Source organism: Gymnoscopelus braueri, assembly GCF_963280865.1.
Source record: "Gymnoscopelus braueri genome assembly, chromosome: 23".
Lineage (NCBI taxonomy): Eukaryota > Metazoa > Chordata > Actinopteri > Myctophiformes > Myctophidae > Gymnoscopelus > Gymnoscopelus braueri.
This window is the reverse complement of record NC_137625.1, coordinates 17,865,244-17,891,337: the sequence shown is the minus strand read 5'-3', so window position 1 is coordinate 17,891,337 and position 26,094 is coordinate 17,865,244. Positions and strand designations below refer to the sequence as shown.

The following is a 26,094-nucleotide window of genomic DNA, read 5'->3' as shown; positions in this document are numbered from 1 at the left end:
ACAGAGAGAGAGAGAGAAAGAGATAAAGAGAGAAAGAGAGAGAGAGAGAGAGAGAGAGAGAGAGAGAGAGAGAGAGCTCTGTTTACACATTTATTCCATTCTAACTGTTTACATTTCTTAGTTTGGAGTGGACTGTTTTATTTACACTCGCTATGGCAAGGTAAATGTACGTTTCCCATGCCAATAAAGTCCCTTTGAAAAGAGAGAGAGAGAGAGAGAGAGAGAGAGAATGCCTAAGTGTCTCTTCCCTGTTCTTTTAACCAGTGTTGCCATCTCCACTTATTATAAGCGCCTTTGGGCTTGTTTTTTTGGTAAAGTCGCTTGTAAATATTGGTAGTTGCGGCCTACGGGTTGTGTTTTTTTGGACTTGTTTCTAAAGTGGCTTGCTGGATAATGTTGTTTAAACCAGTGGTTCTCAAACATTTTCATGCCAAGGACCCCCAGATTAATATGCATTTGTCTGCAGACCCCCATCTGAAAATAATTTGATGCCATACAAGATGTGTGTGTGTCCATACAAGATTTGTGTTGTCAAAATGTTTCAAAAATATTCACATTTTCTTCAAGATTATTTTGGAAAATAGCAGATCTACAAGCTCACAACGAGCTTGTAGATCGGCTGTTTTCAAATAGCCAATGTGTATAGGTTTAAAGTGCTCATGTAGCCTATAGTCGCTTCTTTTGGGCTCGTCTTCATAGACCTGGTTCGCAAAACCTGGCAACACTGCTTTTAACTGGGCTGTGTGTGTACTGTTGGCGTGGTCAAAACAACACACTGCCATGGGAATTCCCTTTAATGTTTAGGTTTCCCTCCAGCAGCACATGAATCACAGAGAGAGGGAAACGCTCTGAACTTCCTCATTCACAGCTTTGTCATTCATCCTCGGCTCCTGAATAACAAGATCAAACAAGAAGGAGCAGGTCTATCACACAGTTACAGTGGAAAGGAATGAGGAGAGGGACGGAACAATAGCTTTTTCTATCCGCATAATAAATCAAACGGCAGATAAAGTGTGGACACACGTAGACCGGTAGGTCATTGCTACGCCGTTAACGCACTGATATTTGCATGGCCAAATATTAGCCAAATCAATGCTGGGACGCACGCACGCACACGCATGCACACGCGCACGCATGCTTGTACACAAAGTGCATACAAGCATATGGAGTCATGTAAAAACGAATCAAACTGGATTAACCAAGATTTAGATACCACTTGGCTAATGTTTAGCTTATCTTTGCCATCAACCTTCTTCTTTGTCTCTCTGTTCAAACAGAAGCATCAGGGACAAACAGCAGGAGAAACAGAAAGTCGCTGTTAAGGCCCTTGTTGACCCAAAGGGAGGGGGTGGATATAGCTGTCCTCTCCGGATAAGACCCTCAGCTGCTACGGGCCCCCGCCCCCTTCATGCTCTGAAATGACCCCTACAGGCTAAAGGTCAAGTCACCATCAGTGGGGTCATGACCCCTGGACTGTCCGGCACACCCTTGCCGCCACAGAGCTCGACACTCTCCCGGCCTCTTGACATAAAACAGCCATCAAATCGCCATGGTTGCCACATTTTCTTAAACGGTGCTGTAATTGATATTTCTTTGTTGAAATAAGTATTAAAGAGCACTATCCTGATAGTAATCATTAATATAGAGTGTATGTTCAGTAACAGAAAATCGGGAAATCTATGTTATCCAGTCCGGAGAGATAACTCATACAGGACACAGGATGAACAAGTGAAATGTGGAAGTGATGAGACAAACAAAATTGAGAAGACAAAACTGGAACTGGAACACTATCAAATCAAAGCAGTTTTTTGAAAAAACCTATGTTGCTATATCAGTGGTTCTCAAACTTTTTCATGTCAAGGACCCCAAAATGTATATGCATTTGGCCGCGGACCCCCATCTCAAAATATGTTGTTCCAGGGACCCCCAGAAGTAAAGATTTGAGTTAAAAATGTCTGCTTTAAAAAAATATATATTCAAAGATTTGCACACATTTTCTTGATTTTTCAAAAATAGCAGATCTACAAGCTCGTAGCGCGGCACTCGGTGCCGCGCCACGAGCTTGTAGATCTGCTATTTTAGAATAACCAAAGTATAAGATAATGCTTTTTTAGCTCAAATCTAAAAATGACACAGATACGTTCCAGGTCTTGAAGGGTTAACGGAGAGTCGTTCATGTGCGCGCTAAACGAGATTCTCAACAATCGATGGCGAGGATACATAACCTGGCTTTAAAACTTGAACGGCAGCATCCACATTCTGGGTGGAACATTAGCCAAAAATAGCCGATCTACAAGCTCACATTTGCAACGCGTTGTGAGCTTGTAGATCGGCTATTTTCGGAGTGTGACACCCGCACGCAACCAAGCATAAAGTGACTTGTCTCAGTTCTACTGGAACTCTTCTCCACACAGCATGTAGTCTAGTTTTTATTTGTTGACGAAATTGTCAATATATTTAGTCTTATTTTTAGTCACCATAACTTTATTTATTTCGTTTTCATCAGTGAGAAATGGTTGTCGACTAACATTTTTCGTCATAGTCCTAAGTCGACGAAATTAGCAGTGGTTGTTCTGTTGGTGGTGGGTGTAGTTCTCATCTCAGTGTGTGGGGTCATGTCATTCTCAGTGTGTCGGGTCATGTGTTGTCATCTTGCGGGTGTCACCTTACAGCCACCTAACAACTCGTGTTCCCCTGTGACAGTGGTGCCTCGTCTTCTATCAGCTCCGAAGCTGCTGTGTTTGGGTGGGTGCGGGGATAAAGGGTGCACGTTGTCACGTGCACACACACACAGCCATGCCGCCCTAGATACGTGCACACTCGCCAATTACAAACGCACGTTCCCACAAGCACTCACGCACATAATGCATGTATGTGAGAGAAGGGGGGGGGGGGGGGCAAGAGAGGGCATGCACAAACACAAACAGCCGTGTTGTAACTCCTTTTAGTTGTTGCCTCGCCCTGCAGACTCCCCACGCTGCGCTGTGTTTTTGTTTTCCGTCGAAAATACGTCATTTGTGTCGCACGGCGAAGTCTAAATTAGCTGTTAGCTGGCAACGTTCACACACACACACAGGAGCGGCTCAGTCCTCTGTGAGCATTTCAAAGGAACAGACTTAAGACGTGTGGATTGAAGAGTTGTGTGCTCGCTCTAACCCTCAGGGCCCAGGCTTTTAATGTCAGAGAGAGAGAGAGAGAGAGAGAGAGAGAGAGAGAGAGAGAGAGAGAGAGAGAAACAGAGAGAAAGAGAGAGAAAGAGAGGGAGGTGGATTGAATTTGTTTGTCCCCTTTGAGAGGGTGTCAGGATACTCCTTTGAACAGAGCCATCATCCTGTTACCTTTTGGAACGGGGTATTGCACACAAACACACACACACACACACACAAACACACACACACACACACGTATATTATGTACTCGTGCACACATGCTGCTTACACAAACAGTCACGTGGGTGGATCATAAACACAAATGCATACACCATGTAATAAGCCATATAAGCATGCATCTCTCTCATGTGAGCACACACACACACACACACACACACACACACACACACACACACACACACACACACACACACACGGCCACACATCTGTGAATGTATTCAGTGGATAAACCTCGTCCCCTCCACTGGCAAGGCCAAGTTTCACACAAAGATCCCTTCCACCCTTTCTTTCTTTCTTTTTTTTAACAGCAGCACAAAATACCTGGCTCTCTCGTCTCCCTCCACAAATGGATTCCATTACACCTATATCAAAGTAGAAGGTGTCTTCTCCTTAAGGCACTGTTTTGACACTATACGCAGCTTAAAAATGCAGTTTTAAGTTTCCAGCGAACGTCTGCGTGAAATCAGACCAAATGGTGGAGCTGTCTGTTCAAAGCATGGAGAGTGATCTATAAGCACCTTAGAATTTGTCCCCCATTTTCTTCCATTTGGCCATCAGTCCATCATGTGTCAAGCAAACAAGGAGCAGGGCAGCGCTACATAATGTATTATACTTTATGAATGTTTTATGAGGTAAGAAATCTTTCAACAAATAGAATTGTGCTCTGACAACAAACATTATATGAAGCATTGTGATGCAAGTAGGGCTGGGCAATGTATCAAGATTATAGAAAATGTAGAAAATAAAGAGTGTATGACTGTAAGTTTGGTAATGTTTGAGTAATGTTTTATAATATAATCCTTTATATCTGCAAAGTGACTAGTAACTAATGTTTTCAAATAATTGCAGTGGAGTAAAAGTACAATGTTTGCCTCTGAGATGTAGTGGAGTAGAAGTAAAATAACTGAAAATTGGAAATACTCCAGTACAGTAAAAGTACCTAAACATTGTACTTAAGTACAGTACTTGAGTAAATGTACTTAGTTACTTTACACCACTGCTTGCAACCATTATCCCCAATGGTAGTTGCAAGGAGTTGCATTGTGGACTGGCCTCTCACAGGTCCATTAGGTTAAATGTGTCAGTGTTAAAGCTATGTAGCATCCTCTCTCTCTCTCTCACTGTATCTCTTTTAAAATGTGTTGTGGTGTTGGATGCATCAATGGCTGCCTCTGTCTGTCCCGCTCCATGTGACACAAATAAATGACATACGTGCTGCTACCCGTTCCTCCCCGGCCTTTATCAAATTACCTCTCTGGGAAGGAATGGTGCGTGTGCGTGTGTGTGTGTGTGTGTGTGTGTGTGTGTGTGTGTGTGTGTGTGTGTGTGTGTGTGTGTGTGTGTGTGTGTGTATGTGTGTGTGTGTGCGTACAGTTCTGTGTATGGAAGGGTGGGTGGTGCACTGCATTGTGGGTGTGTGTCTGTATTTAGATTCAAGAGGTGTCAATGTTTGCACGCATGCATTTCTTTGTGTTAAGGGGGCGTTATTTGTTTGTTTACAGAAAGTGTGTGTGTGTGTGTTGGTTTTGCCGAGGGCAACGGGAAGTGCAGTGCCACAAATGCATTGCCGAGGGGCACGCAAACCCTTCCCAGGCTGGGTGCACGGGCTAAGCATCGGTCGGAAAAAGGAGGGAATGGAAGATTACTGAAAGATTAAAGCTGCGACGAGTCAAGTGTACTGGATGTACTATCTGGGATTCAAACCGGGGTCTCTCGAGTGAGAGACCAAACATCTACTGCTCTGCCAAGACGGAATCCCCACTTCGCTAGGGGAGATATTTTCTCAATGGAATTGTAGGGAGATCGCCAACTGCATGTGTACTAGTTATAATGTATTAACATACTCTACTAACTCTACCATGCAGATTGGTTAAAATGTGTTATTCATTACAATAACATATGGATTACAGTGTGTGTAATTCATTGGCAAGCATTTTTACTCGCCACAACCTTTTCTCCAGGTGAAAAACTATTTACACTGTCATCATCACGATGCTGGCTTATAATGTTGTCAATGTGAGACTGTGTAGATGCAGAGGAAACACGTAACTGTGTGAAAACCCCCAATAATAGAGAGAATAGTTGTTCATTCAAACACACCACTGTTCAGTTGTCTTATTAATCTTGTCACACACCCGAGCAGCACGCCATGTAGGCTCCATTCCGGTGACATCACTCTCCCCTCCTTACCGTCTGCTGTCGGGCCCGTTGCCCGGCTGCACTCCAACGCAGGGAGAGACCAGATATCGATGCCGCCGAAACAATGTGGGCCGGCGGCCAACCGCACTCCTACCCGGAGTGACGTGTTGGTTTAGGCCTTTGGCCAACGCTAAACCTTCCCAGAGAGCAGCGATAACAGGGAAGACAGGGGGGGCTTGATAAGAGCTCTCATCTCAGCGTCCGACCACAGACACTCAGCGCGATGCGGTACCACCGCTGAAGCCAGCCACCGCAGAGTCTCCTCGAGGGGCGATGCTCCGAGAAACCTCCTTGCACTTTGTTAATCGATTCTCACTTAACCACTTAAACCCTCTGGACCTGAGTTGACTCTATTTTATTTTTATTGTCTACACACCAAATCAATAGCCGATCTACAAGCTCACAACGCGTCACTGCGATGCGTTGTGAGCTTGTAGATCAGCTATTTTCAAATGGCATCACGAAACCCTTCAGGGCCCGTTAGTTAACTAAAACTAGACTAAAAGAAAACATTTCAGATGACTAAAATATGACTAAAACTAAATGGAATTGTATTCAAAAGACTATGACTAAAACTACAGCCCGACCAATGGCAGAGTCCTACACCACTGGTTACTGATGTTTACTGATTAACCACTTAAGTCCTATATTCAAAATGTGTCGCATTGTGAGCTTGGCAAAAAAAAAAAAACTCTGCATAATTGCGGATATACCCATGTCATCATAAAAGTAAAAAAACGGCCGATGTATCAGCGAAACCGACGTATCGGTCGTGTGCTACACTTGAGAACAGGAATGGAGGTCATCTTCAGGACTTGGCTGAGATCCCCCCAACCCCAAAAAATAACAACAACAACAAAACAAACATGCCAGTCCGGTTCATTCTTTGTGGGTGGGAAAATGTCAACACAATGACGATTGATTATTTAGCTCCCTAACGACGTGTTTACATCATGCCCCAGGTATCTAAATGAGGTATATAACTGACCCGCAACAGGTGGCTGAGAGTTGGAATAGGTCAGGAAGGAAATTCCAGTTCAGCGGGTGGAATTTATGACAACAAACTTCTGAAACTCAAGACTAGAGGAAAAGACTGTAGGCAAACAAATATAGAATAAATACTATTCCCTGAACCAACTTTCAAGAGGTTTTGTGTCATTTTGATGTGGTTCCCGTGGCAATATCACTTCAAGGTGTTATCACAGCATCTTTGATCAATATCTTTGTCAGGCCAGGTGTCAATATTGTCACATTTACTCTTAAGCTTCTCTAATAACACAATGTACTTAATTTAGCCATGTATCTATTGAATGAAATAAAAGGAGAAGCAGCAGATATGGAGAGGAGACTAATGTGGTCAAACAAACGCTGAATTGAGTAAGATTTTCAAATTCTCTGTAGCTGAATTATTCATGAAGGTTCTTTCAAGAATACATATTATATTGCAGAATTGGATTTTTGCCCAACCTGTGGATGATGGCTATAGTGTAGCTTTCTCGTATGTTGTCAGGCAGAGAACCTTTGACTGTGACGCTAGCTGTAGAGACAACCGTACAACTAACTTTACCATGATGATGCTAAATCTATCCTGACGCTAAGTGGAGTTTCAGGTAAATCATGGCTGTGACTGGTCACATACAGACGCAACGTTTTGAGATCAAACAGTCAAGAGGTTCCCCCACACACACACACACACACACACACACACACACACACACACACACACACACACACACACACACACACACACACACACACACACACACACACACACACACACACACACACACACACACACACACACACACACACACACACACACACAGCAGTGCTACACCTCCTACTACGACTCTCTGGTTCCCTGGCAAACTGACACTCCTGACAGCACAAAGTGCGCTGCATGAAGGCGATTTCGCTGCCGTCCAAGATCAACATTCACAATGGAGCGATAAGGAACACTATTAAATGCTTGACTGTTTGTTCATGAACGCGGCAGGAGAGTACAAATGGACCCGAAGGGTACATACACACTCTAGGGATTTTATAGTGAAGTTATAATAACAATAATTAGACCTAGTTGGTCAGCAATCAGCTGGCTTCACCCAGCTGATTGCTGCCCAAGTGGTCAGACTAGAGCACAGGGGGCAGCAGTTAGGGCAGGGTTAAGCGTCTTGCTCAAGGACACCTCAACACATTGACCGGGGCAGGGAATGGAGCCTAGGACCATCTGCTTCCCATACGGCCTCTCCCATTCAGCTACGGCCGCCCCAACCTTTTGTCTGCTTCCCGGTAGGGTTTGGAGATGATAAAAAGAATGAAAGGTCTCAACAGACCTTTTACTAACAACTTATGACAAAACTTGGAATATCTTTTCACACATATTCAACACCACTGCATTCAGTAGCGATGATACCCGCAAGCCTCTTGTTTACGTAAACGTTGCGGAACGCGTCTTGATCGGTTAACAGTATTTGCTGTGTTTGTGCCAGCAAGTTAGTGATCTCAATCCATTGGAGCGGTTTGACATTTCATGCTAACGCTATAGCGCTGTCAGTACCCGTGCCAAGTCTTAATAGCTGGGCGGACCGCGGCCCGGTGGCATTCATATAGCATTGTAAGCAGGGATTGTACGTCGGCGTATAAGGTTTCGGGGCTTTGCAGGGCTCCTGACGTACGTAGGTAGAGGATTAGAATGTGCATGAGAGCCCAGAGAACAGGGAAGTCTTTGAACTTGTCTAAATCTGGACTTGTAGAGTTGTTACGCAGCCAAATCCTAAGTGTTAATTCACCTCAGAGAGTGTGAAAACGGACCCCTAGCAAAAACGGACTCCTTTACACGCCACAACTTCCTCTCAAGACTTCCTCAACTGCCTCCTGCCACATCCTCTCTTCTCCTCTCCTCTTATGACTGTCTCTCCTCTCCAGTGAAAGTGACTAATTTACTCAAGTACTGTACTACTTGAGTACAGCTGTGAGGTACTTTTGCTTTCATTTGAGTACTACTACTTACTTGAGATACTTTACTACATCCCAGAGGCAAATAATGTACTTTTTTTTGCCATCACAATTATTTGACAGCTATAGTTACTAGTTACTTTGCAGATTTAGATTATTAATCCCATTTAAAACCGGGAAATCGTCTGTGTCATTTTAAAAATAGCAGATCTACAAGCTCACAGTGCGTCACTTCATGCCGCGCTGCGAGCTTTATATCTGCTATTTTTTTTATTTTTTTTAGGTGTTCTCTTCTGGGGGTCCCTTGCACAAAACATTTTCAGATGGGGGGCATTTTCAGATGGGCCAAATACATATCATTTTGGGGGTCCTTGACACGAAAATGTTCGAGAACTACTGGATTTAGAAGGCATTTGTAGAATGGTCCTCAGGTCACTCAGGGCCACTCATTTTCAACATTGAACTATGTCTTTAATACACCTTAGAGCTGTTGTGTGGAAATAGTCCCCCCCCCCTCTATGTTGCCTAGAACTGGATAATTGATTGAGGTCATGTGATCAGTGACATACGCAGGGTGTACTTTTGGCTGAGGGGGGTGGAGCCAAAAGACATAGTTCAATGTTGAAAATGAGTGGTCTTCCCCTTTAATGGGTTAAAATAAATCTGAGCACTTCTTCCACCAACTGCTCCTCTCTTCTGCCCTCGCCTGTCATCCTCTTGTGTCCCGTCATCTCTGCTCTCTCACGCTTGTCATTCTCTGGGACAAGATACAAGATACACCCCCCCCCCCCCCCAACCCTCTAGACATTCCAACAGCTGGTCATCGCTCGGTCTCGACGCATGTAATGTCACACTCGTGAGGCGCTGGCTGGCTGCGATGCTGTCCCTGTCTCCTCCTCTTCCGAGAGAGAGAGAGGGAGAGAGAGAGAGAGAGAGAGACAGAGAGACACAAAGAAGTATATTGTCTGACCAGTGAGAGAGAAAAAGAAAGAGAGAGGTGTGTCGTGTTACACTCGACTCAAACGTGTTACCCCTCAGCCACTACCGGAGTTTGAGTGGTGAAATCACTGTGTAAGCTGCAGATATCTGCGTGTGTGTGTGTGTGTGTGTGTGTGTGTGTGTTTGAGAGAGAGAGAGAGAGAGAGAGAGATCACGATAATGAATGAGAATGAAACAATGTGTTTTCACAGAAACAAGCATGATGGGCACGAGGGCATGATAGAGGGCAATGTGGCCCCTCAGCGCGCACACACACACACACACACACACACACACACACACACACACACACACACACACACACACACACACACACACACACACACACACACACACACACACACACACACACACACACACACACACACACACACACACACACACACACACACCTCTGCTTATGGGATTTCCTGCCGGGAACAAACAGCTCGTCTTTTGATGACTCACAACCCAACAAGTCATATTTCACGTTATTTACATACAAGAAGCCATGTGGCCTCGCTGAGAGAATATCCCAACAACACAGCTAAAACCCTCAGAGTTAATTTATCCCTTTGTAACTCAGAGTGCACATCTGTACACTCTGAGTTAAATGAACACAGGGTTTTTACAGTAATCTAATGTTAACTGAAGCTGACCACAACTGGTGTGGTCAGTTGGTTCTGCGTGGTGATGACATGAACCCAGACACTCTGCTCTGTCATTTCACGTCCAGGCTTCCAGTGAAGTCAAACAGTGACTAATCCTGATCCCCCAGGTGTTTACACTTAAATCAGTAGTTCTCAAACTTAAAAAAAAAAGGACCCCCGAAAATGTACATATATTTGGCCACGGACCCCCCATCTGAAAAGGTTTTGTGCCCGGGACCCCCAGAAGAGAAGATTTGTGTTAAGGAATTCAAAATAATTTTGATATTTTTCAAATATTTTCAAAAATAGCAGATGCACGAGCTCGACATCTGGACATCATGTGAGCTTGTACAACGGATATATTTATTATTTATATATAAATGGATAAAGTGGTTAAGATGATTGTGATGCTACGTTAACTACTTTTGCTGGGGACCCCCTGGAACTCCCCCCAGAGGACCCCACTTTGAGTTAAAAAACGGTTTCTATGACCTGCAGGCACAGTCACACACACGCATGCACGCGCACACAGTCACACACATGCTCAAATTCTCATTTTCTCAAAACAAACACACACACATTTTGTAATGCCAATCCAATTACTGTCAAATGTATACATTTACAAAACGTTAAAGTATGTCTCGTCCGCTTTTGTAAAGATCGTTTTTTTCCTACCGTAATTATAGCTAGTTCTCAAACCATTGCACTGCATACACATACATTACCCCACTGCAGGTAACACATGATTTTTGAGGGTCAATATTATGTAATGTAACAGAACCATTAATCACTTAGTGATAATATCTACTGTAGGATGACAAGGTCAAATATGTGCCTGCAGGGATCTGCCTTAAGCCCACACACACACACACACACACACACACACACACACACACACACACACACACACACACACACACACACACACACACACACACACACACACACACACACACACACACACACACACACACACACACACACACACACACACACACACACACAGCAAAGCCTGGGCGGGTGCCCAGGATTAAACATGAATGTGATTTCTTTCTCACTCATTGAGCAGTGAGAGAGAGAGACAGCCTGGAGACACTGTTAATACAACTCTACTGGTGTTCCCATGTGTTCTGTCTGTGATAGTGTTGATGTTCGTCGACTACCTTTTTTCACTGACAAAAACAAAATAAAAACGAAACTATGATGACTAAAACTAAGACTAAATATATTGACAATTTCGTCAACAAATATAAACTGGACTAAAATGTTAGGGAGGGACTAGAGGAGAAGAGATCCAGTAGAACTAAAAGACAAGTCATTTGGTTTGGTTGCACTCGGGTGTTGCGCCCTGAAAATAGCAGATCTACAAGCTTACAAGTGAGCTTGTAGATCGGCTATTTTCAGCATGCAACCAAGAGTAAAATCTTTAGACGAAAACTAAATAAAAATTTGCTGTCAAAATCTACACTGGTCTGTGAAGACATTTACTTGAAAGAATTGCCTTTTCCACATGTAGAGGACCATCGTCAATACATGTCATTTTCCATTAACAGCTTCGGCCATATCGTACTGTAGATACACATTGGAAATGGAAACGTCTTCCCATTCATGGCTTTATTTTTAGATTTCATGTAGGTTTGTATTTTCTCAAAATGTCACCCAACTTATATCACACACACGCATCATTGTGGACTTTTCAAATCAATCCATGCTTTGAAATAGATGACATAACTTGATGGTGCAAATTGAGCAATGATGATTAGTGTGTTGGATTATCTATGTCAAGCAATTTCAAGTCTGATTAAGTCTCAACTTAAAGGGATATTTCACTTTAAAAAAAACTTTGGGTCATTTTATCGTCTACTCAGGCCTTTGTGAGCCCCTCAGACAGTTTTTAAGCTGCTTGATTTAGTATTTGGATATTTGATATTCATTTTATCAGACACGCCCCCTTCCTATACAAACCCATTGTAACTTCAAACTCCATTTTTAACATGTTAGATTCATCAAAAACACCTGTCCTTGGTTCTGCTGACTCACCCTGCCCTCCTAGTACGCGAGGGGCCGTGTTTTTTTGATAACTTTTTTCATTTATTTTTAATATTTTTTGGGGAAAATGAAAAACATTAAATACAATAAAAAATAATAATTAAATAAATGAAAAAAGTTATCGAAAAAACACGGCCCCCTCACGTATTAGGAGGGCAGGGTGAGTCACCAGAACCAAGGACGGGTGTTTTTGATGAATCTAACATGTTAAAAATGGAGTTTGAAGTTATAATGGGTTTGTATAGGAAGGGGGCGTGTCTGATAAAATGAATATCAAATATCTAAATACTAAATCAAGCAACTTAAAAACGGTCTGGGGGGCTCACAAAAGCCTGAGTAGACGATAAAATGACCAGAAGTTTTTTTTTAAGTGAAATATCCCTTTAAGGACCCATTTTGACACTTTCAGAGTCAAATGAACACGCTACATTTTAGCATGATGCCGTCAGAGAGACAGTCAGCCAGAGAGAGACTAGACAGACAGACAGACAGACAGACAGACAGACAGACAGACAGAGCAGCAGTAATGCAATAAGTAGTGGCAGCATCAGAGAACAGCCTGGTCAACACAGTCAGCAACACTGTGCAGCAAGTTAGACTAACAATCTGGTCACATTCCTCAGTGAGCGACCAGAGCAAAAGATGGATAGACGGAACAAGAGAGAGAGAGAGAGAGAGAGAGAGAGAGAGAGAGAGAGAGAGAGAGAGAGAGAGAGAGAGAGAGAGAGAGAGAGAGAGAGAGAGAGAGAGACTGATTGAAGAGGGGGGCACAGCCAGTTTAAAAGCAGGGCTGGGTGTAATACCTCAGGAATGAATGGGATCTGCTGGTCAGTTAACAGTGCCAAGCCTGGGAATGCCTGCATGACACACACACACACACACACGCACGCACACGCACACGCACACAAACGCCTACATTGTTGGGTCCAGTAGAAAACACTGGAGCCCACAAACAAGTCGCATCCGCAACACGTTGAGGGCTTGTAGGTCTGCTATGTTCTGCAAAGCGAAGTATGAATCGGCCTTAACCGGTCTGTTTTGATTGATTGGTTCATGAATGACTTTGTTTTGTAAATCAACCTGGTGATATGAAAGCATCATCTGAGGCACTGAACACTGTGATCTCTCTCACAGAAGCTATTTCTATCAATTAACCACTTAGCCCATATGGTTGACCGGAGTCCCTGTTATTGTGGGGAAGGCTTTCGCTCAAAATAGCAGATCGTCAAGCTCACAACGCGTTGCTACTACACGTTGTGAGCTTGTCGACCTGCTATTTTCTGTGAAAGCCCCACAATAAGGATTCTGGGGTTTAAGTGGTTAACTCTATAACTGCCAAAGACGTTTATAAACGTCTTTGAGAAATTAGCTGTTGCCTGCCAAAGACGTATAAAAACGTCTTGAAAAAAAAAAAAAAAAAAAAAACTTTTTTCAAAAAAAAAAAAATTCTAAAAAGATTCTCTAATTATTTAGTATTGACACCTTTTCGATATTCCAAACGAATAAGGAGATAACAATTTCCAAAGATTTGCTGCTCCATCCACTTCAATGTTAAAATTGAAACGGACAAACAATTCACAATGTTTTTTGGTTTGAAACCACTGGTTTTGAGCTATTTTCAAACATCAAACAACACATGACAACAAGGTCAAATTGACCTCGTTGACATTTGTGAAACCACACCTGAATCTCATCTGTGATTAGAATTTTTCTGGGGATCAATCATACTTGAGAAAAATATTTTGTGGCTATGCGAAAAGGTACCAAAATCGGTCAAAACCCTGGCAGAGGCTACAGACTGTTCTGAAAAAACTCTGGCAGGGTAAGAGTTAATCAATTAACCCCTTGAACCCCAGCATCCATTTTCTGGGGGGGGGAGCTTTCATACAGATATCGAATCAGATTCGTAATAATAATAATAATAATAATAGTAATTGTAGCATACAACACAGACACACATGCACGCGCACACACAGATCTTGTACTCAATGTCATCCATCAGGTAGAGGTCATAGGTTATGTGTAGACACAGAGCAGGGTCATGTAACACTGCTCTTTGTTTGTGTGTTTGTGTGTGTGTGTGTGTGTGTGTGTGTGTGTGTGTGTGTGTGTGTGTGTGTGTGTGTGTGTGTGTGTGTGTGTGTGTGTGTGTGTGTGTGTGTGTGTGTGTGTGTGTGTGTGTGTGCCTGTGTGCGTGTGTGTGTGTGCCTGTGTGTGTGCCTGACTGTGTGTGTGCCTGTGTGCGTGCATTTGTGAGTGCCTGTGTGCGCGCGTGCGTGTGTGAGAGAGAGATCGAGGGAGAGAGAGGGAGATCCCTCTTAACTTGTCTTACTTTGATGTCAAGGTTGAAAGGTTACACAAACGTGCGCGCGCGTGTGCACGTGTAAACATGCATCACCGTCACTCCTGAGCTCCAGTGCCGAGTCCTGTTCCTCATGTCCGAAAAGACAAGGTACAGTACATGACGGATAACAGCATGGATGGATGACTCGGGGAGAGAGAGAGAGAGGGGCATGTTGGTGGGCTTACACTCCAGGAGAGATCTTTTGGACTGATTTGATCCGGTGGAGAACGTTTCACAGCCAGCTTCAAAGAGCATGCTCTAATCGGAGCCAGATAAGCTCCATTCACAAACACATTGCTGTTTATTTTTAGCACCTTTGGCTGAGGCTGCTTCCCTGTGGGTAGGACAAAAAAAACATACGTTTTTACAAATGATTTCTCTCTCTCTCTCTCTCTCTCTCTCTCACACACACGCACACAATATTCCTGTTTAGCTGCGGTCAGCCTGCAGAGCTAAATTGTTCATGGATTTACGGAGGGAGGGCACGGCAGTGGAATATGTTTTGTCTGGGGGGTCTGGCTTCTGAAGTAAGCTGCTAAGTTACTGTACAAATCCCATCAAGTACGCAGCAATTGTAAACCCCCCTCAGGCTATGAGACAAACCCCGAGAGAGATGGAGATGGAGAGGGCCAATTATTATTAAGAGAATTGCCGATCTAAAAGCTCACAGCACGTCATGACATGTTGTGAGCTTGTGGAGTAGATCTGCTTTTTTTCCCGGTGAGCGACACCGTTGTACAACGAAGTATAGGTTTCAAGAGTATGCAGTGGTGTAAAGTAACTAAGTACATTTACTCAAGTACTGTACTTAAGCACAATGTTGAGGTATTTTTACTTTACTGAAGTATTTCCAGATTTCAGTACTTTTACTTCTACTCCACTACATCTCAGAGGCAACGCATTGTGAGCTTGTAGATCTGCTATTTTCTAAAGATTTGTATGCATTTTTTACATTTGAAAACTTGTGAAATGGGACATTCTACATAATGACTAGGCTACTTTCTACTTTTGGTAGCAATAACTTTGTACTTTTACTCAAGTATTTTTTAAATTCCTCACTTTTACTTATGAGTATTTCTAAATTGCAGTATTTATACTTTTACTTAAGTAAAACATGCGAGTACTTTTTCCACCACTGAGAGTATGTGTGGAGGGGAGGGGAACGGGGGGCCAGGGCCACAAGAGAAATGTCAAGGAGCTGAGCTATGCGTCTCCGTTGGAAGCCCACCAGAACGCCCCATAGGGGGGGGGGGAGCAGGAGGCTGCATGGGGAGAGTGCATGTAGCAACACGCTGGGAAGCCTGTTCCTTCCCTATATACAGAGAGCGTTAGCATCGGGGGGAGAAGCTGATGATTTAACACACTTTACATAATGATTAAGTGGAAGCTAACATTAGCTAACATTGCTCATATAATGAACATTCTCTTTTATATCTACTAATGGTTCATATGTTATGCAAACCTGGCCGGGCCTATGGCCAGGAGAGACTTTAAGTATTCTCTTCTTTAAATGGACAGATATACAAAGGGACAGTAAATCCTTTAAGACACAGACACCACATGCTAAGAAAAATCACAGAACAATTCAAGCAGCTGGTCTTTTTCTCTTTCTCTCTTTGCAAAATGACTGATTTCAAAACAAAAATGTCATTGCAGCACCAGCTACACCTGCCTAAAGTATGTCAGCTCTGACAATACAGGCTACACTTTTGAGCAGCTGAATAATAACGTGGCTTCCTCTGCAGGTCCAACATATTAAGTGGCCTGGGAAAATTAGACAGATTCTACCCGCCTGAAAGGGAATAAGGACGGGAACACCCATATATCTAAGTGAAGGAAGCTCGCTGAAAGTTCGCTGGCGAAGATAAGGGGATCGCGTTACGTCGAGAACACATCACCCCTACCTAAGGAGCTACTCCGCTAGTGATAGGACTCACGCACGCGCGCACACACACACACACACACACACACACACACACACACACACACACACACACACACACACACACACACACACACACACACACACACACACACACACACACACACACACACACACACACACACACACACACACACACACACACCCCCGCCCCCCCCCCCCTCAACTCTCAGGGTAAGGACAGAAGTACAGTGTTGTGACTAGCAGAGTGTGTTAACGGCTGTATCTTGGAGTGTATCAGGGTGTTCTAGTGTTTCAGCAGAGGGCTATGAAAACATTCTGAGGCTTTCTGCTCACCAGAGGAGAAACACCTGTTCACCACGACCTGACCGAGATAATAAACTGAGCAGGAGAAAAGAAATGGCAACAGACAGACACAGGGACCATTTGGTTACATTTGCTCTCTCTCTTTCTCTCAGCCTGAGTTACAAATGGTTAAATTAATCCTCGAGCACTTGGGCCGAGTGGTTAGGGTGTGTCCCACGTGGGCTCTAATGCCTGACAGTGATCTCTGGTTCGATTCCGAGCTGGCTGGACCATTTGCTGCATGTCAGTCACTCCCCTACTTTCTCTCTGTTTTCTGTTGTTACACCATATATCTACCAAATAAATGGAAACACCCCCAAAATAGCTTAAACATTTAAAATAATGAATACCGAGTACTTTACTGTGAAGGGACCAAGATCCATTTTCAGTGGGGAAATCGAAAGTAAAACCGTCAAATTCTTATGTGACCGCAATGCTTTGTTAGTTTTGAAAATCAGCTATTTTAATTTGTGTCGTGCAATGGAGCATATAAATGAGTCTTAAGGGTTCACAATGTGGTAAAAAATCATTCCAGGAGCCTGTTTTAATGAGTTTGTTTTTTCACAGTTGAAGTTGGAATTCAACATACTGTCGTGTGTGCACAGCCGACCTTTTTAACGAGCAGAAACAAACTACTTAACCCTTTCTGTGTCTTCAGGCAGGCCTTCACCTCAATCACCTGTAGATCAAAGCTCAATTTCACATATAAGCAGTGACTGGGTAGCATAACGGTCTGGTTTAAAGAAGTAGGACCTTTCTCATTTAGGCTTGGACAGAGATACCATTCATAACCCGAGGATTTAAATGCCTGTATGGACTGATGTAGTAGACAGATAGGGCTGATGTCGGCTCAGCTTCCAAAGGACACTCGAAATTAGTTGATTGGCTGTGTATGTGTGAGAGAGAAAGAGAGACTAAGGGCTAGATCAGAGAGAGAAGGAGAGAGAGACTGAGAGGGGCTAGATCAAGGGTTCCCAAACCTTTCAGCTCGAGACCCAAAATATTAATTTGGGACCCAGACTTACAAAGAGCCCTATTTAAAAATAGTTAAAATAGCCAACCAACAAGCTAGATTGTAGATCTTATAAAAACAAAACAAAAAACAAGATGTATTTGAAATGTTTTGAATGACAGAGAAATACAATCGGTCTGTGTGTGTGTTTGAAAGCAGCATTTCAGTGGTTGTTCTTAGATCTGCTGTTCACCACACAACCCCTCAGGCCTTCCCCTCCCCAGAGCCTAGGGTTCAAAGGTCACAGAGTCAGTGGAATGGTTACCTAACATTTGACATCAGCACGCACCTTAGAAAGAGGGATTGTCAGTGCTGGCAAATGTACTCAAGTACTATATTTTATTTAAGTACAATTTTGAGGTAGATACCATTTTTCAATACTATATATATACTATACTCCACTATATCAGAGGCAAACATTCAACTTTTTTAACTTCCCTACCATTATTTTACAGCTTTAGTTTCTATATAGTTACTTAGTATAAAATAGCAAAGTTCGGCTATTCAAAAGTTTGACAATTAAAACAAACAAACAAAAAAGTACTTTTACTTTTGGTACTTTAAGCATAATTTGTGAGGTCAATACGTTTGTATTTTTTACTCAAGTCACATTTTGAATACTGGCCTTTTGCTTGTAACAGAGTACTTTTATATTGTGGTATTGCTACTTTTACTTAAGTAAAGAAAAAAAAACATACACCTTCCACCACTGATTGTAGTCGATATTGTCAGTTTGTGCGTGCGTGTGTGCGTGTGCATGCACGCACGTGCACTTCAAGCATCTAATGAAGAGCTGAAGCCCCCGTTGGGAGTGCCACGGGGTCACGGCTGTCAATGACACCATAAGAGCTGACAAAACTGAATGCAGGGGTCGCAAATGAGGGCCATATAAGACCCCCCAGCACACAGCCCCTCTATAGATCCACTGACTATAGCACCCTCACTGACCACAAGTGTGGACAGTCTGGACACTTTAGAAAAGGCTGGACTGTCTATTGACCATGACAAAGAAAGACACAAGACATTCACTACATTCATTATGACAGACACGAGGGGAGACAGATGCTGAAAGATCTCAATGCCAGGTGCTTCATGGCATTGAAATTTAAATAGCACACAATACATACATAGACCGTTTTTCACAGACATGGTCAACATATCGTCGCTGTCGGGCAGAAACCTCTTATCTCCATATTTTATTCACACAAAAGCATCAAAAGTAGCAGGTCCGGCACCTTGGCTACAATGTCGCCTGACATTTTAATAAATTAACGGAAATTTTGTTTTGCATCTGTAGTAGCTTGTTTAAAAAGTAAACAGATTGACTGTGCAAATAAACTTTTATAATGATGGTAAAGAGATCAGAGCTGATTGGGCTGGCCAATCAAGGGTGACAAATGCCCTCCTATATAACCGTCACTGATGGTGTCACTTGCCGAAAATAGCAGACTGACAAGCTGCTAGTTTCGGTGAGCGACACCACCATAAAACGTCATAAATGATGCGCTACTGTTCACGTTGTCAGACCTATCAACTGCTACACAAGGTGATTTGATCGAAGGGTAACAAAATGCTAACTGGCAAGCCGAGGCTGACGGAAATTCCTCTGGGCTGTCAAAGGTTCAATTCCAGGTAGAAAGCCCTCAAGAGATAAGAAGACTGAGAAATATGACTTAACGGATTCACAAAGACAAGAAAAAAGACCATCTGCAGGGTTTTCCATCAGAGCAAGGCGCCGTGCGGATTCACAGTCTAGGCATTAGAAAGATGGACCATTCCTATAGGCTTTACCTTGTCGAGCACTTCATTTGTTTTCTTATGGTGTGTGTGTGTGTGTGTGTGTGTGTGTGTGTGTGTGTGTGTGTGTGTGTGTGTGTGTGTGTGTGTGTGTGTGTGTGTGTGAGAGATATGCTGGCATTCGCGGTGAAGGAACTTGGAGAGCAACTTGGCCGCCAGATTAACACAGGGTGAGACTACAGAGGGAGAGTCGGGCACGGTGCCCATTCGAGAACTCGATGCTCTGCGAAAGATTCATCTTCAGACGGAGAGGAAAGAAGAGAGAGAGAGGGAGGGAGGGAGAGTAAGAGAGCAAGCAGCTGTCAAATGTGACAAGATAGTTATTCTGTCACAGTGTATTAAATTCATTCTGCCTGTCGCCTCATGTGATTCATGTTAGGGACCGGTACTTTTGTGTGTGTGCGTGTGTGCGTGTGCGTGTGTGTGCGTTCGTGCACGTGTAGGTGCTAGCCTACATTCTCAGTGTCACCGTGCCAGTATGGGTGTGAGCTAGAGGTGTTTGCTTTTGTCTAATCTTTAACTCAAAAGAACAAAGTCTGCTTCTGTGTTAGAAGAGGCCGATCTTCCGAACGAATTCTTTCTGCGTTACGTCTTGGTTGTCCGAGTCAGCCGGCCATCACACAAAACCCAGTTAGGTTAAAATACAAAGAACAATCAGATTCAATATTACTCTCTAGACGTCCAGGTTTGGCCAGGATTGTCCCAGTTTCAAGCTGGGTGTCCAGAGCCCGACAAATATCTCTACTGACCCAGTTTTCACTACAATTGAAACAATAACACTTGTTTTGAGTACTTAGATACTCTACATACAGATGTTTAATGTGATGTTCTGTTGAAAGGTGCAATCACTAGGTGTGCTAAGTGCTAAAATAATTGTCCCCCATCCAGATGAAAACACCAGGTGAAAATCCAACAGAAAATTCAAATACATTTCAAAGAAAGAAACTGTCAAAAGTAGTGAAAATAGCCGATGTACCCTCTAGTTATAGGTGCTTATGGGTCACAGGTTGGGTTTTTGAAAATACCGTCTCCCTATACAGGAACAAAATGCTGACATGATTTGTGTAATGCAAGGAATCACTTAGTAAGAGAAACAGCTTGCAACAATATGTTGTACAACTTCCCTGCTGTTTACACTGTAGTGTACAGTTAGGTGAGCTCAAAATTTGCACTTCAAAGAGTCAGGCCCATAGGTGCACTGAGGATGTGTGTGCATGCCACGCATGCATGCGTGTCTGTGTGCATGCATTTGCGGATACATGCATGTGTGCATGTGTGTTGCATAATAGAGTGGAACCCACGTTTCTGCTGCAACCAAAGAGGCCTAGTTATGAGGGTGCCCTGCTAATGGCACCTTCTATGATCCCAACCCAGCACTTCCAGACAATGCATTTATCAATCACCCCAAGTCGACAAAGGCTGCACAACCGGATCCTGTACAGAGCCCGCAGCAAACACTTAGTGAGCACAGTCAACACCAGCCCAGGCCTTCCCTGAGTCACTTTTCAAAGGGAACAGAGCATTCTATATTTACTGTAAAAGAGATGATACATGTGATATTGTGACTCAAGATACTCATCTTGTGACTCAGATATCCGTCTTGCATACACTTCCCAGCGTTGGGATCAAATCATTTGCATGTAACCGTCGTTGAATTTCATGTTTAACGCGGGCAGGGGCGGTGAGTGCCCGACAAACAAGAGCGGAACACTCTCGCAGGAAATTGCATACAGGGCGTATCCTTGCAGAACATGACATGACTTTTGGTTCAAGAGAACAGGATGAAGGGAAGACAGGAGGAGAGCCCGACCGATGGCAGATTGTTTGGTCGGATAATGATCCTGAATTTGTCCTAGCTCACCAATTACCAATGTTCTGACTGATATTTTGTTTGTTATGTTCGATTGCTAAATGTTCTTATAAATGTAATACAATTTAGATTACAACCCCATGTATCGCTCTGGCTCTATGCAGGAGTGGTTAGAAATTGAGACATTTATTATGTTGTTGGTCTTACCTGAGACGGAGACTCTCATAGGTGCTTCCAGGGCCCGGTTGTTGTCCAGGTCCCTGCTGAGCCTCAGCTCGCCCGTGTCCTCGTTCAGCAGCAGCAGTTTGAGCTCGTTCCCCGTCTCAAACGTGTAGTGCAGCTTATCCGAGACGTCCGGGTCGCGCGCCGGCACCCTCCCGATCACTCCGGCCGGGAAGCTGTTGGACTTGTTGGTGATGTAGTTGTTGAAGATGATCTCGAAGTCCTGCAGTATGGGCGCGTTGTCGTTGACGTCCACCAAGCGGATGTGCACGGTGGCGCGGCTCACCAGTGGCGCCGACGTGGCCTGGACCACGATCACGTACTCCGTCCGGGTCTCGTAGTCCAGGTCCGTGAGGGCCGTGAGGTCGCCGTTGAAGATGTCGAGCTGGAAAACCTCCGGGATGTTGCCCTCCACGATCTGGTACATGATCTGGGCGTTGGTGCCCTCGTCCGGGTCCGTGGCGCTGATCCGCGCCACAATGGAGCCCACGGGGCTGTTCTCCTCCACGTCGATGAAGAGCTCGTCCCGTTCGAACACAGGCGCGTTGTCGTTTATGTCCTGCACCGACACGTGAATGTTGACCGCTGCTTTTAGAGGGGGGATGCCTTTGTCCACGGCGAAGGCCTTCAGGTTGTATACAGGCACGTTCTCCCTGTCCAGTTTGCGGTGGGTTCTGATGATGCCAGAGTAAGGCTCTATGAAGAAATCCCCTTCGCCGTCATCGCCGCCCTGGAAGGTATAGCTCAGCCTGCCGTTCGAGCCCGAGTCCCTGTCCGAAGCGGAGATCTGGAGGACGCTGGTGTAGACCGGCACGTCCTCGAGTACGGTCCCCTGGTACATGTCCCTGAGGAACTGAGGGGTGTTGTCATTAGCGTCGAGGATGATGATCTCCAGGTAGGTGGTGTCGGACTTCTGGGGGATGCCGTTGTCCCTGGCGATGATGGCCAACGTGTACGAGGCCTGGTCCTCATAGTCGATCTCCATCTGCGTGGTGATGGCGCCCGTGTCCGGGTCGATCTTGAACTGGGGCACGTTGTCCTCCATGATGTAGGTGATGCGGGCGTTCTCCCCTGTGTCCTCGTCGGTGGCGCTGATCACCACCACGGTGGAGCCTACGGGCCGGTCCTCGCTCAGCATGACCTGGTGGCTGGGGCTCTGGAACACGGGCCGGTGCGTGTTGGCGTCCGTCACGTTGATGAAGACCTGCGCCGTGTCGTACCGCGTCCCGTCCGACGCCGTCACCGCCAGCACGTACTGGCGCTCCTGCTTGTAGTCCAGCGGCAGTGCCAGGGTGATGAGGCCGCCGCCGCTCTGGCTGGTGATGGCAAAGCGGTTCCGAGTGTTGCCGCTGGAGATCTGGTATGTCACCACGCTGTTGACGTCGCGGTCCACGGCCGTCACCGTCAGCACGCTGGTGCCCACCACCGCGTCCTCGTTGATCTTGAGCGCGTAAACCTTCTCGGTGAACGTGGGCACGTTGTCGTTCACGTCCAGCACAGTGATGCTCACGCTCGCCGATGAGGACATGGCGGGCGTGCCGTGGTCGCGGGCTTCGACTCCGAAGGTGTAGAACTCGGTGGTCTCGCGGTCCAGCTCGACGCCAACCATGATCCAGCCGGTGCTGTTGTTGATGATGAAAGGGAACCCGGGCGTGGTGTCGGTGAGCCGGTACTCCAGGCGGGCGTTTTCTCCCGAGTCAGCATCGATGGCCTGGATGTGGATGACGGAGTAGCCGATGGCCACGTTCTCCAGCACGGTGGCCTGGAACGGGGTGCTGACGAACATGGGGGCATTGTCATTCACATCCACGACTTGGACCACCACCATCCCCGTGCCGTTGATCAGTGGAGGCCTGCCACCATCGTGGGCCTTTATCCGTAAGTTATACTCCCGAAGAATCTCATAGTCCAGTGGATTGATGACGTCGATCACCCCACTGTCTGAATAAATGTAGAACTGACCCTTGACATTGCCACTGATGATACTGTAGTGGACTTTAGAGTTCATGCCCTCGTCTTTGTCCGTAGCCTCAACCTGTATGACCTTGGTGTTGACTGCCACGTTTTCGGGCACCTGAACCACGTACCTCTTTTCGCTGAACTGTGGGTAGTTGTCGTTCTCGTCCTCCACAGAGATGTTGACAGTGGCAGTGGCACTGCGGGGTCCGGGGTCTTTGCCCTGGTCGTTGGCCTCAACGATGAGCTGGTACTGCGCCTTGGTCTCCCTGTCGGGCCGCTCTCGGATACGAACGAGCCCGTTCCGGGGGTCGATTTCGAATACAGAGTTGTCCCCACTCACGATCTTATAAATCATGTTGGCATTGGATGGCGCGTCCCCGTCGGTGGCCCGGATGGTCATGACCTCAAAGCCCACCTCCACGTTCTCCCGGATGCTGACCCGGTATTCGTTTTGCTCAAAAACCGGCCCGTGGTCATTGGTGTCGCTCACCGTGACAGTGAGGTAAGACGTGGCGGACCGCTTGGGGACGCCGTTGTCCGTCACCATGACTTTAAAAACGTGAGTGTCTTTGACTTCTCTGTCTAGAGGCTGGACCGTTGTTATGCTGCCTGTCTGGGGGTTGATGACGAAAAAGTCATTGGACCTGCTGTCAAACAGGGCCTCCATGCCGTACTCCAGCCTCCCCGCCTCGCCGTCGTCCGGGTCCGTGGCTTTGAGGTTGATGACGCGCGTGCCTGCCCGTTCGTTCTCGGGCACGGACACCTGATAGTTGGGCAGCTGGAACTGCGGAGGCATGTTCACGTTCCTCTTCCGTCGGCGGCTCCGTGCGCGCTGCGTAACTCGTGTCACAAGACGCACAGCCAGACGCACCGAGGCGGGCATGAGGAGGTCGCTCCTCGGCGCTGCTCCGGCGCGCAGCACGCAGAGCACATCCAGCTCCAGCTGTCCTCTGCTCTCATTACAACACAAGTCACTCACCAACAACACGCTCCCGCGCCTGACGACCGCGCTCGAACCTTTACCCACGCACACGGAGTCCGAAAGCGTTGCGTCGCGCATGAACGCGGGCAAAAGTTCCGTGACGTTCACCGGCACCTCCTTACCTGCCGCGAAGCAGGACGTCCCGTCCAGGTCCATGCGAACGTCGGCCTCGCCCGTCGCGTCCTTTCGCCTGTATTTAATAAAACAGTCCTGTCCGTGGACGAACACATTGAAACGCGTCACTATCACGTCCCCGGACGTCTCGGAGCCCGTCCTGAGATAAACGGGCGCCGGGTTCCGGTGAAGCGTGCGCCGCGACGCACCACAGTCCACCTTCCTCTGCGACAGGCGGACCAGCCCGTCCCGCCGCCCCACCAGAAACAGGTCCCGGACGGACCCGGGGGTCAGAGTCGTGTCCAGGCTGTAGGTCCAGCGTCCGGGCGCGTTCAGCGACAGGTTGGCCAGCACCGTGCCGGGACGCAGCGTCTCCGAGAGGTGCAGGTCCAAGCCTCCCACCGAGACACACAGCAGAGCACACACTGGTGATAACAAGAAGAATAACTCCATGGTTTGAAAAGAATAATGAACAAATAATCCCGTTCAACTTCATCGAAACTCCTCCGCGTGAAAACTGTAAAATAAAAAAACCATCAAGTCTTCCTCTTTTTATTCCTCATGGTGTTAAAGGTGTATCCATAGAGATCCAGGGAGAGCGCAACAGCCTGGTTATCCCACGGCAACTTTCAAATGAGTACAAAATGGCTCCGCAGTTCTCTACCTCCGCCTCCTCCTCTCCCCCTCTCCTCCTCCTCCTCCTCCTTTCCCCCTCTCCTCCTCCTCGGGGGCTGATTAACATAACCTGCTGCTCACAGTCAGTGTGGTAAAGTAACTAAGCACATTTACTCAAGTACTGTACTTATTAAAGTACACTTTTGAGGTATTTTTTACTTTATTGGAGTAGGCTAGTTCCATTTTTTTTTACTTCGCCACTGCATCTCAGAGGCAAATATTGTACTTTTACTCCACTAGGCTACAATTATTTGAAAACTTTAGTTACTACTACTACTGGCTACTACTTTTACATTTACCACTTCAGCCCTATATTCATTTCGGCCATTTGAAAATAGCCGATCTACAAGCTCACAATGCAATGAATGCATCACGGATTTTTATACATTTGAAAACTTGTGAAGTGGGACCTTCTGCATAATGAGTACTTTCTACTTTTGGTACTTTAAGTACATTTTGATACCAATACTTTTGTACTTTTACTCAATTTTGAATTCCCAACTTTTACAGAATATTTGATACTTTTACTTAAAGGGGAAGACCACCCATTTTCAATATTTAACTATGTCATTAATATAGCATAAAGGAGTTGTGTGGAAATAAGAAAAAATTTAAATGTTAAAAATTTTAAATTTTAAACCCAAATTGATTTTGGGTTTAACATTGCAAATTACACCATGATGAGTCATCACGGTGTAATTTGCAATGTTA

At 45.4% G+C, this 26,094-nt stretch overlaps 1 protein-coding gene across 4 annotated transcripts in view; it reads right to left on the bottom strand.

Annotated features, from left to right (window-relative positions):
- celsr1a (cadherin EGF LAG seven-pass G-type receptor 1a) overlaps window positions 1-25,321 on the bottom strand; it is a 156,902-nt gene extending 131,581 nt beyond the window's left edge. For all 4 annotated transcript variants that reach the window (XM_080421305.1, XM_080421304.1, XM_080421306.1 and 1 more), the window contains exon 1: window positions 21,639-25,321. In XM_080421305.1, coding sequence (XP_080277431.1) covers window positions 21,639-25,161 — 3,523 coding nt within the window. In that variant the 5' untranslated portion in view covers window positions 25,162-25,321. The remainder of the gene's footprint in view (window positions 1-21,638) is intronic.
- Between the last annotated feature and the right edge of the window lie 773 nt (window positions 25,322-26,094).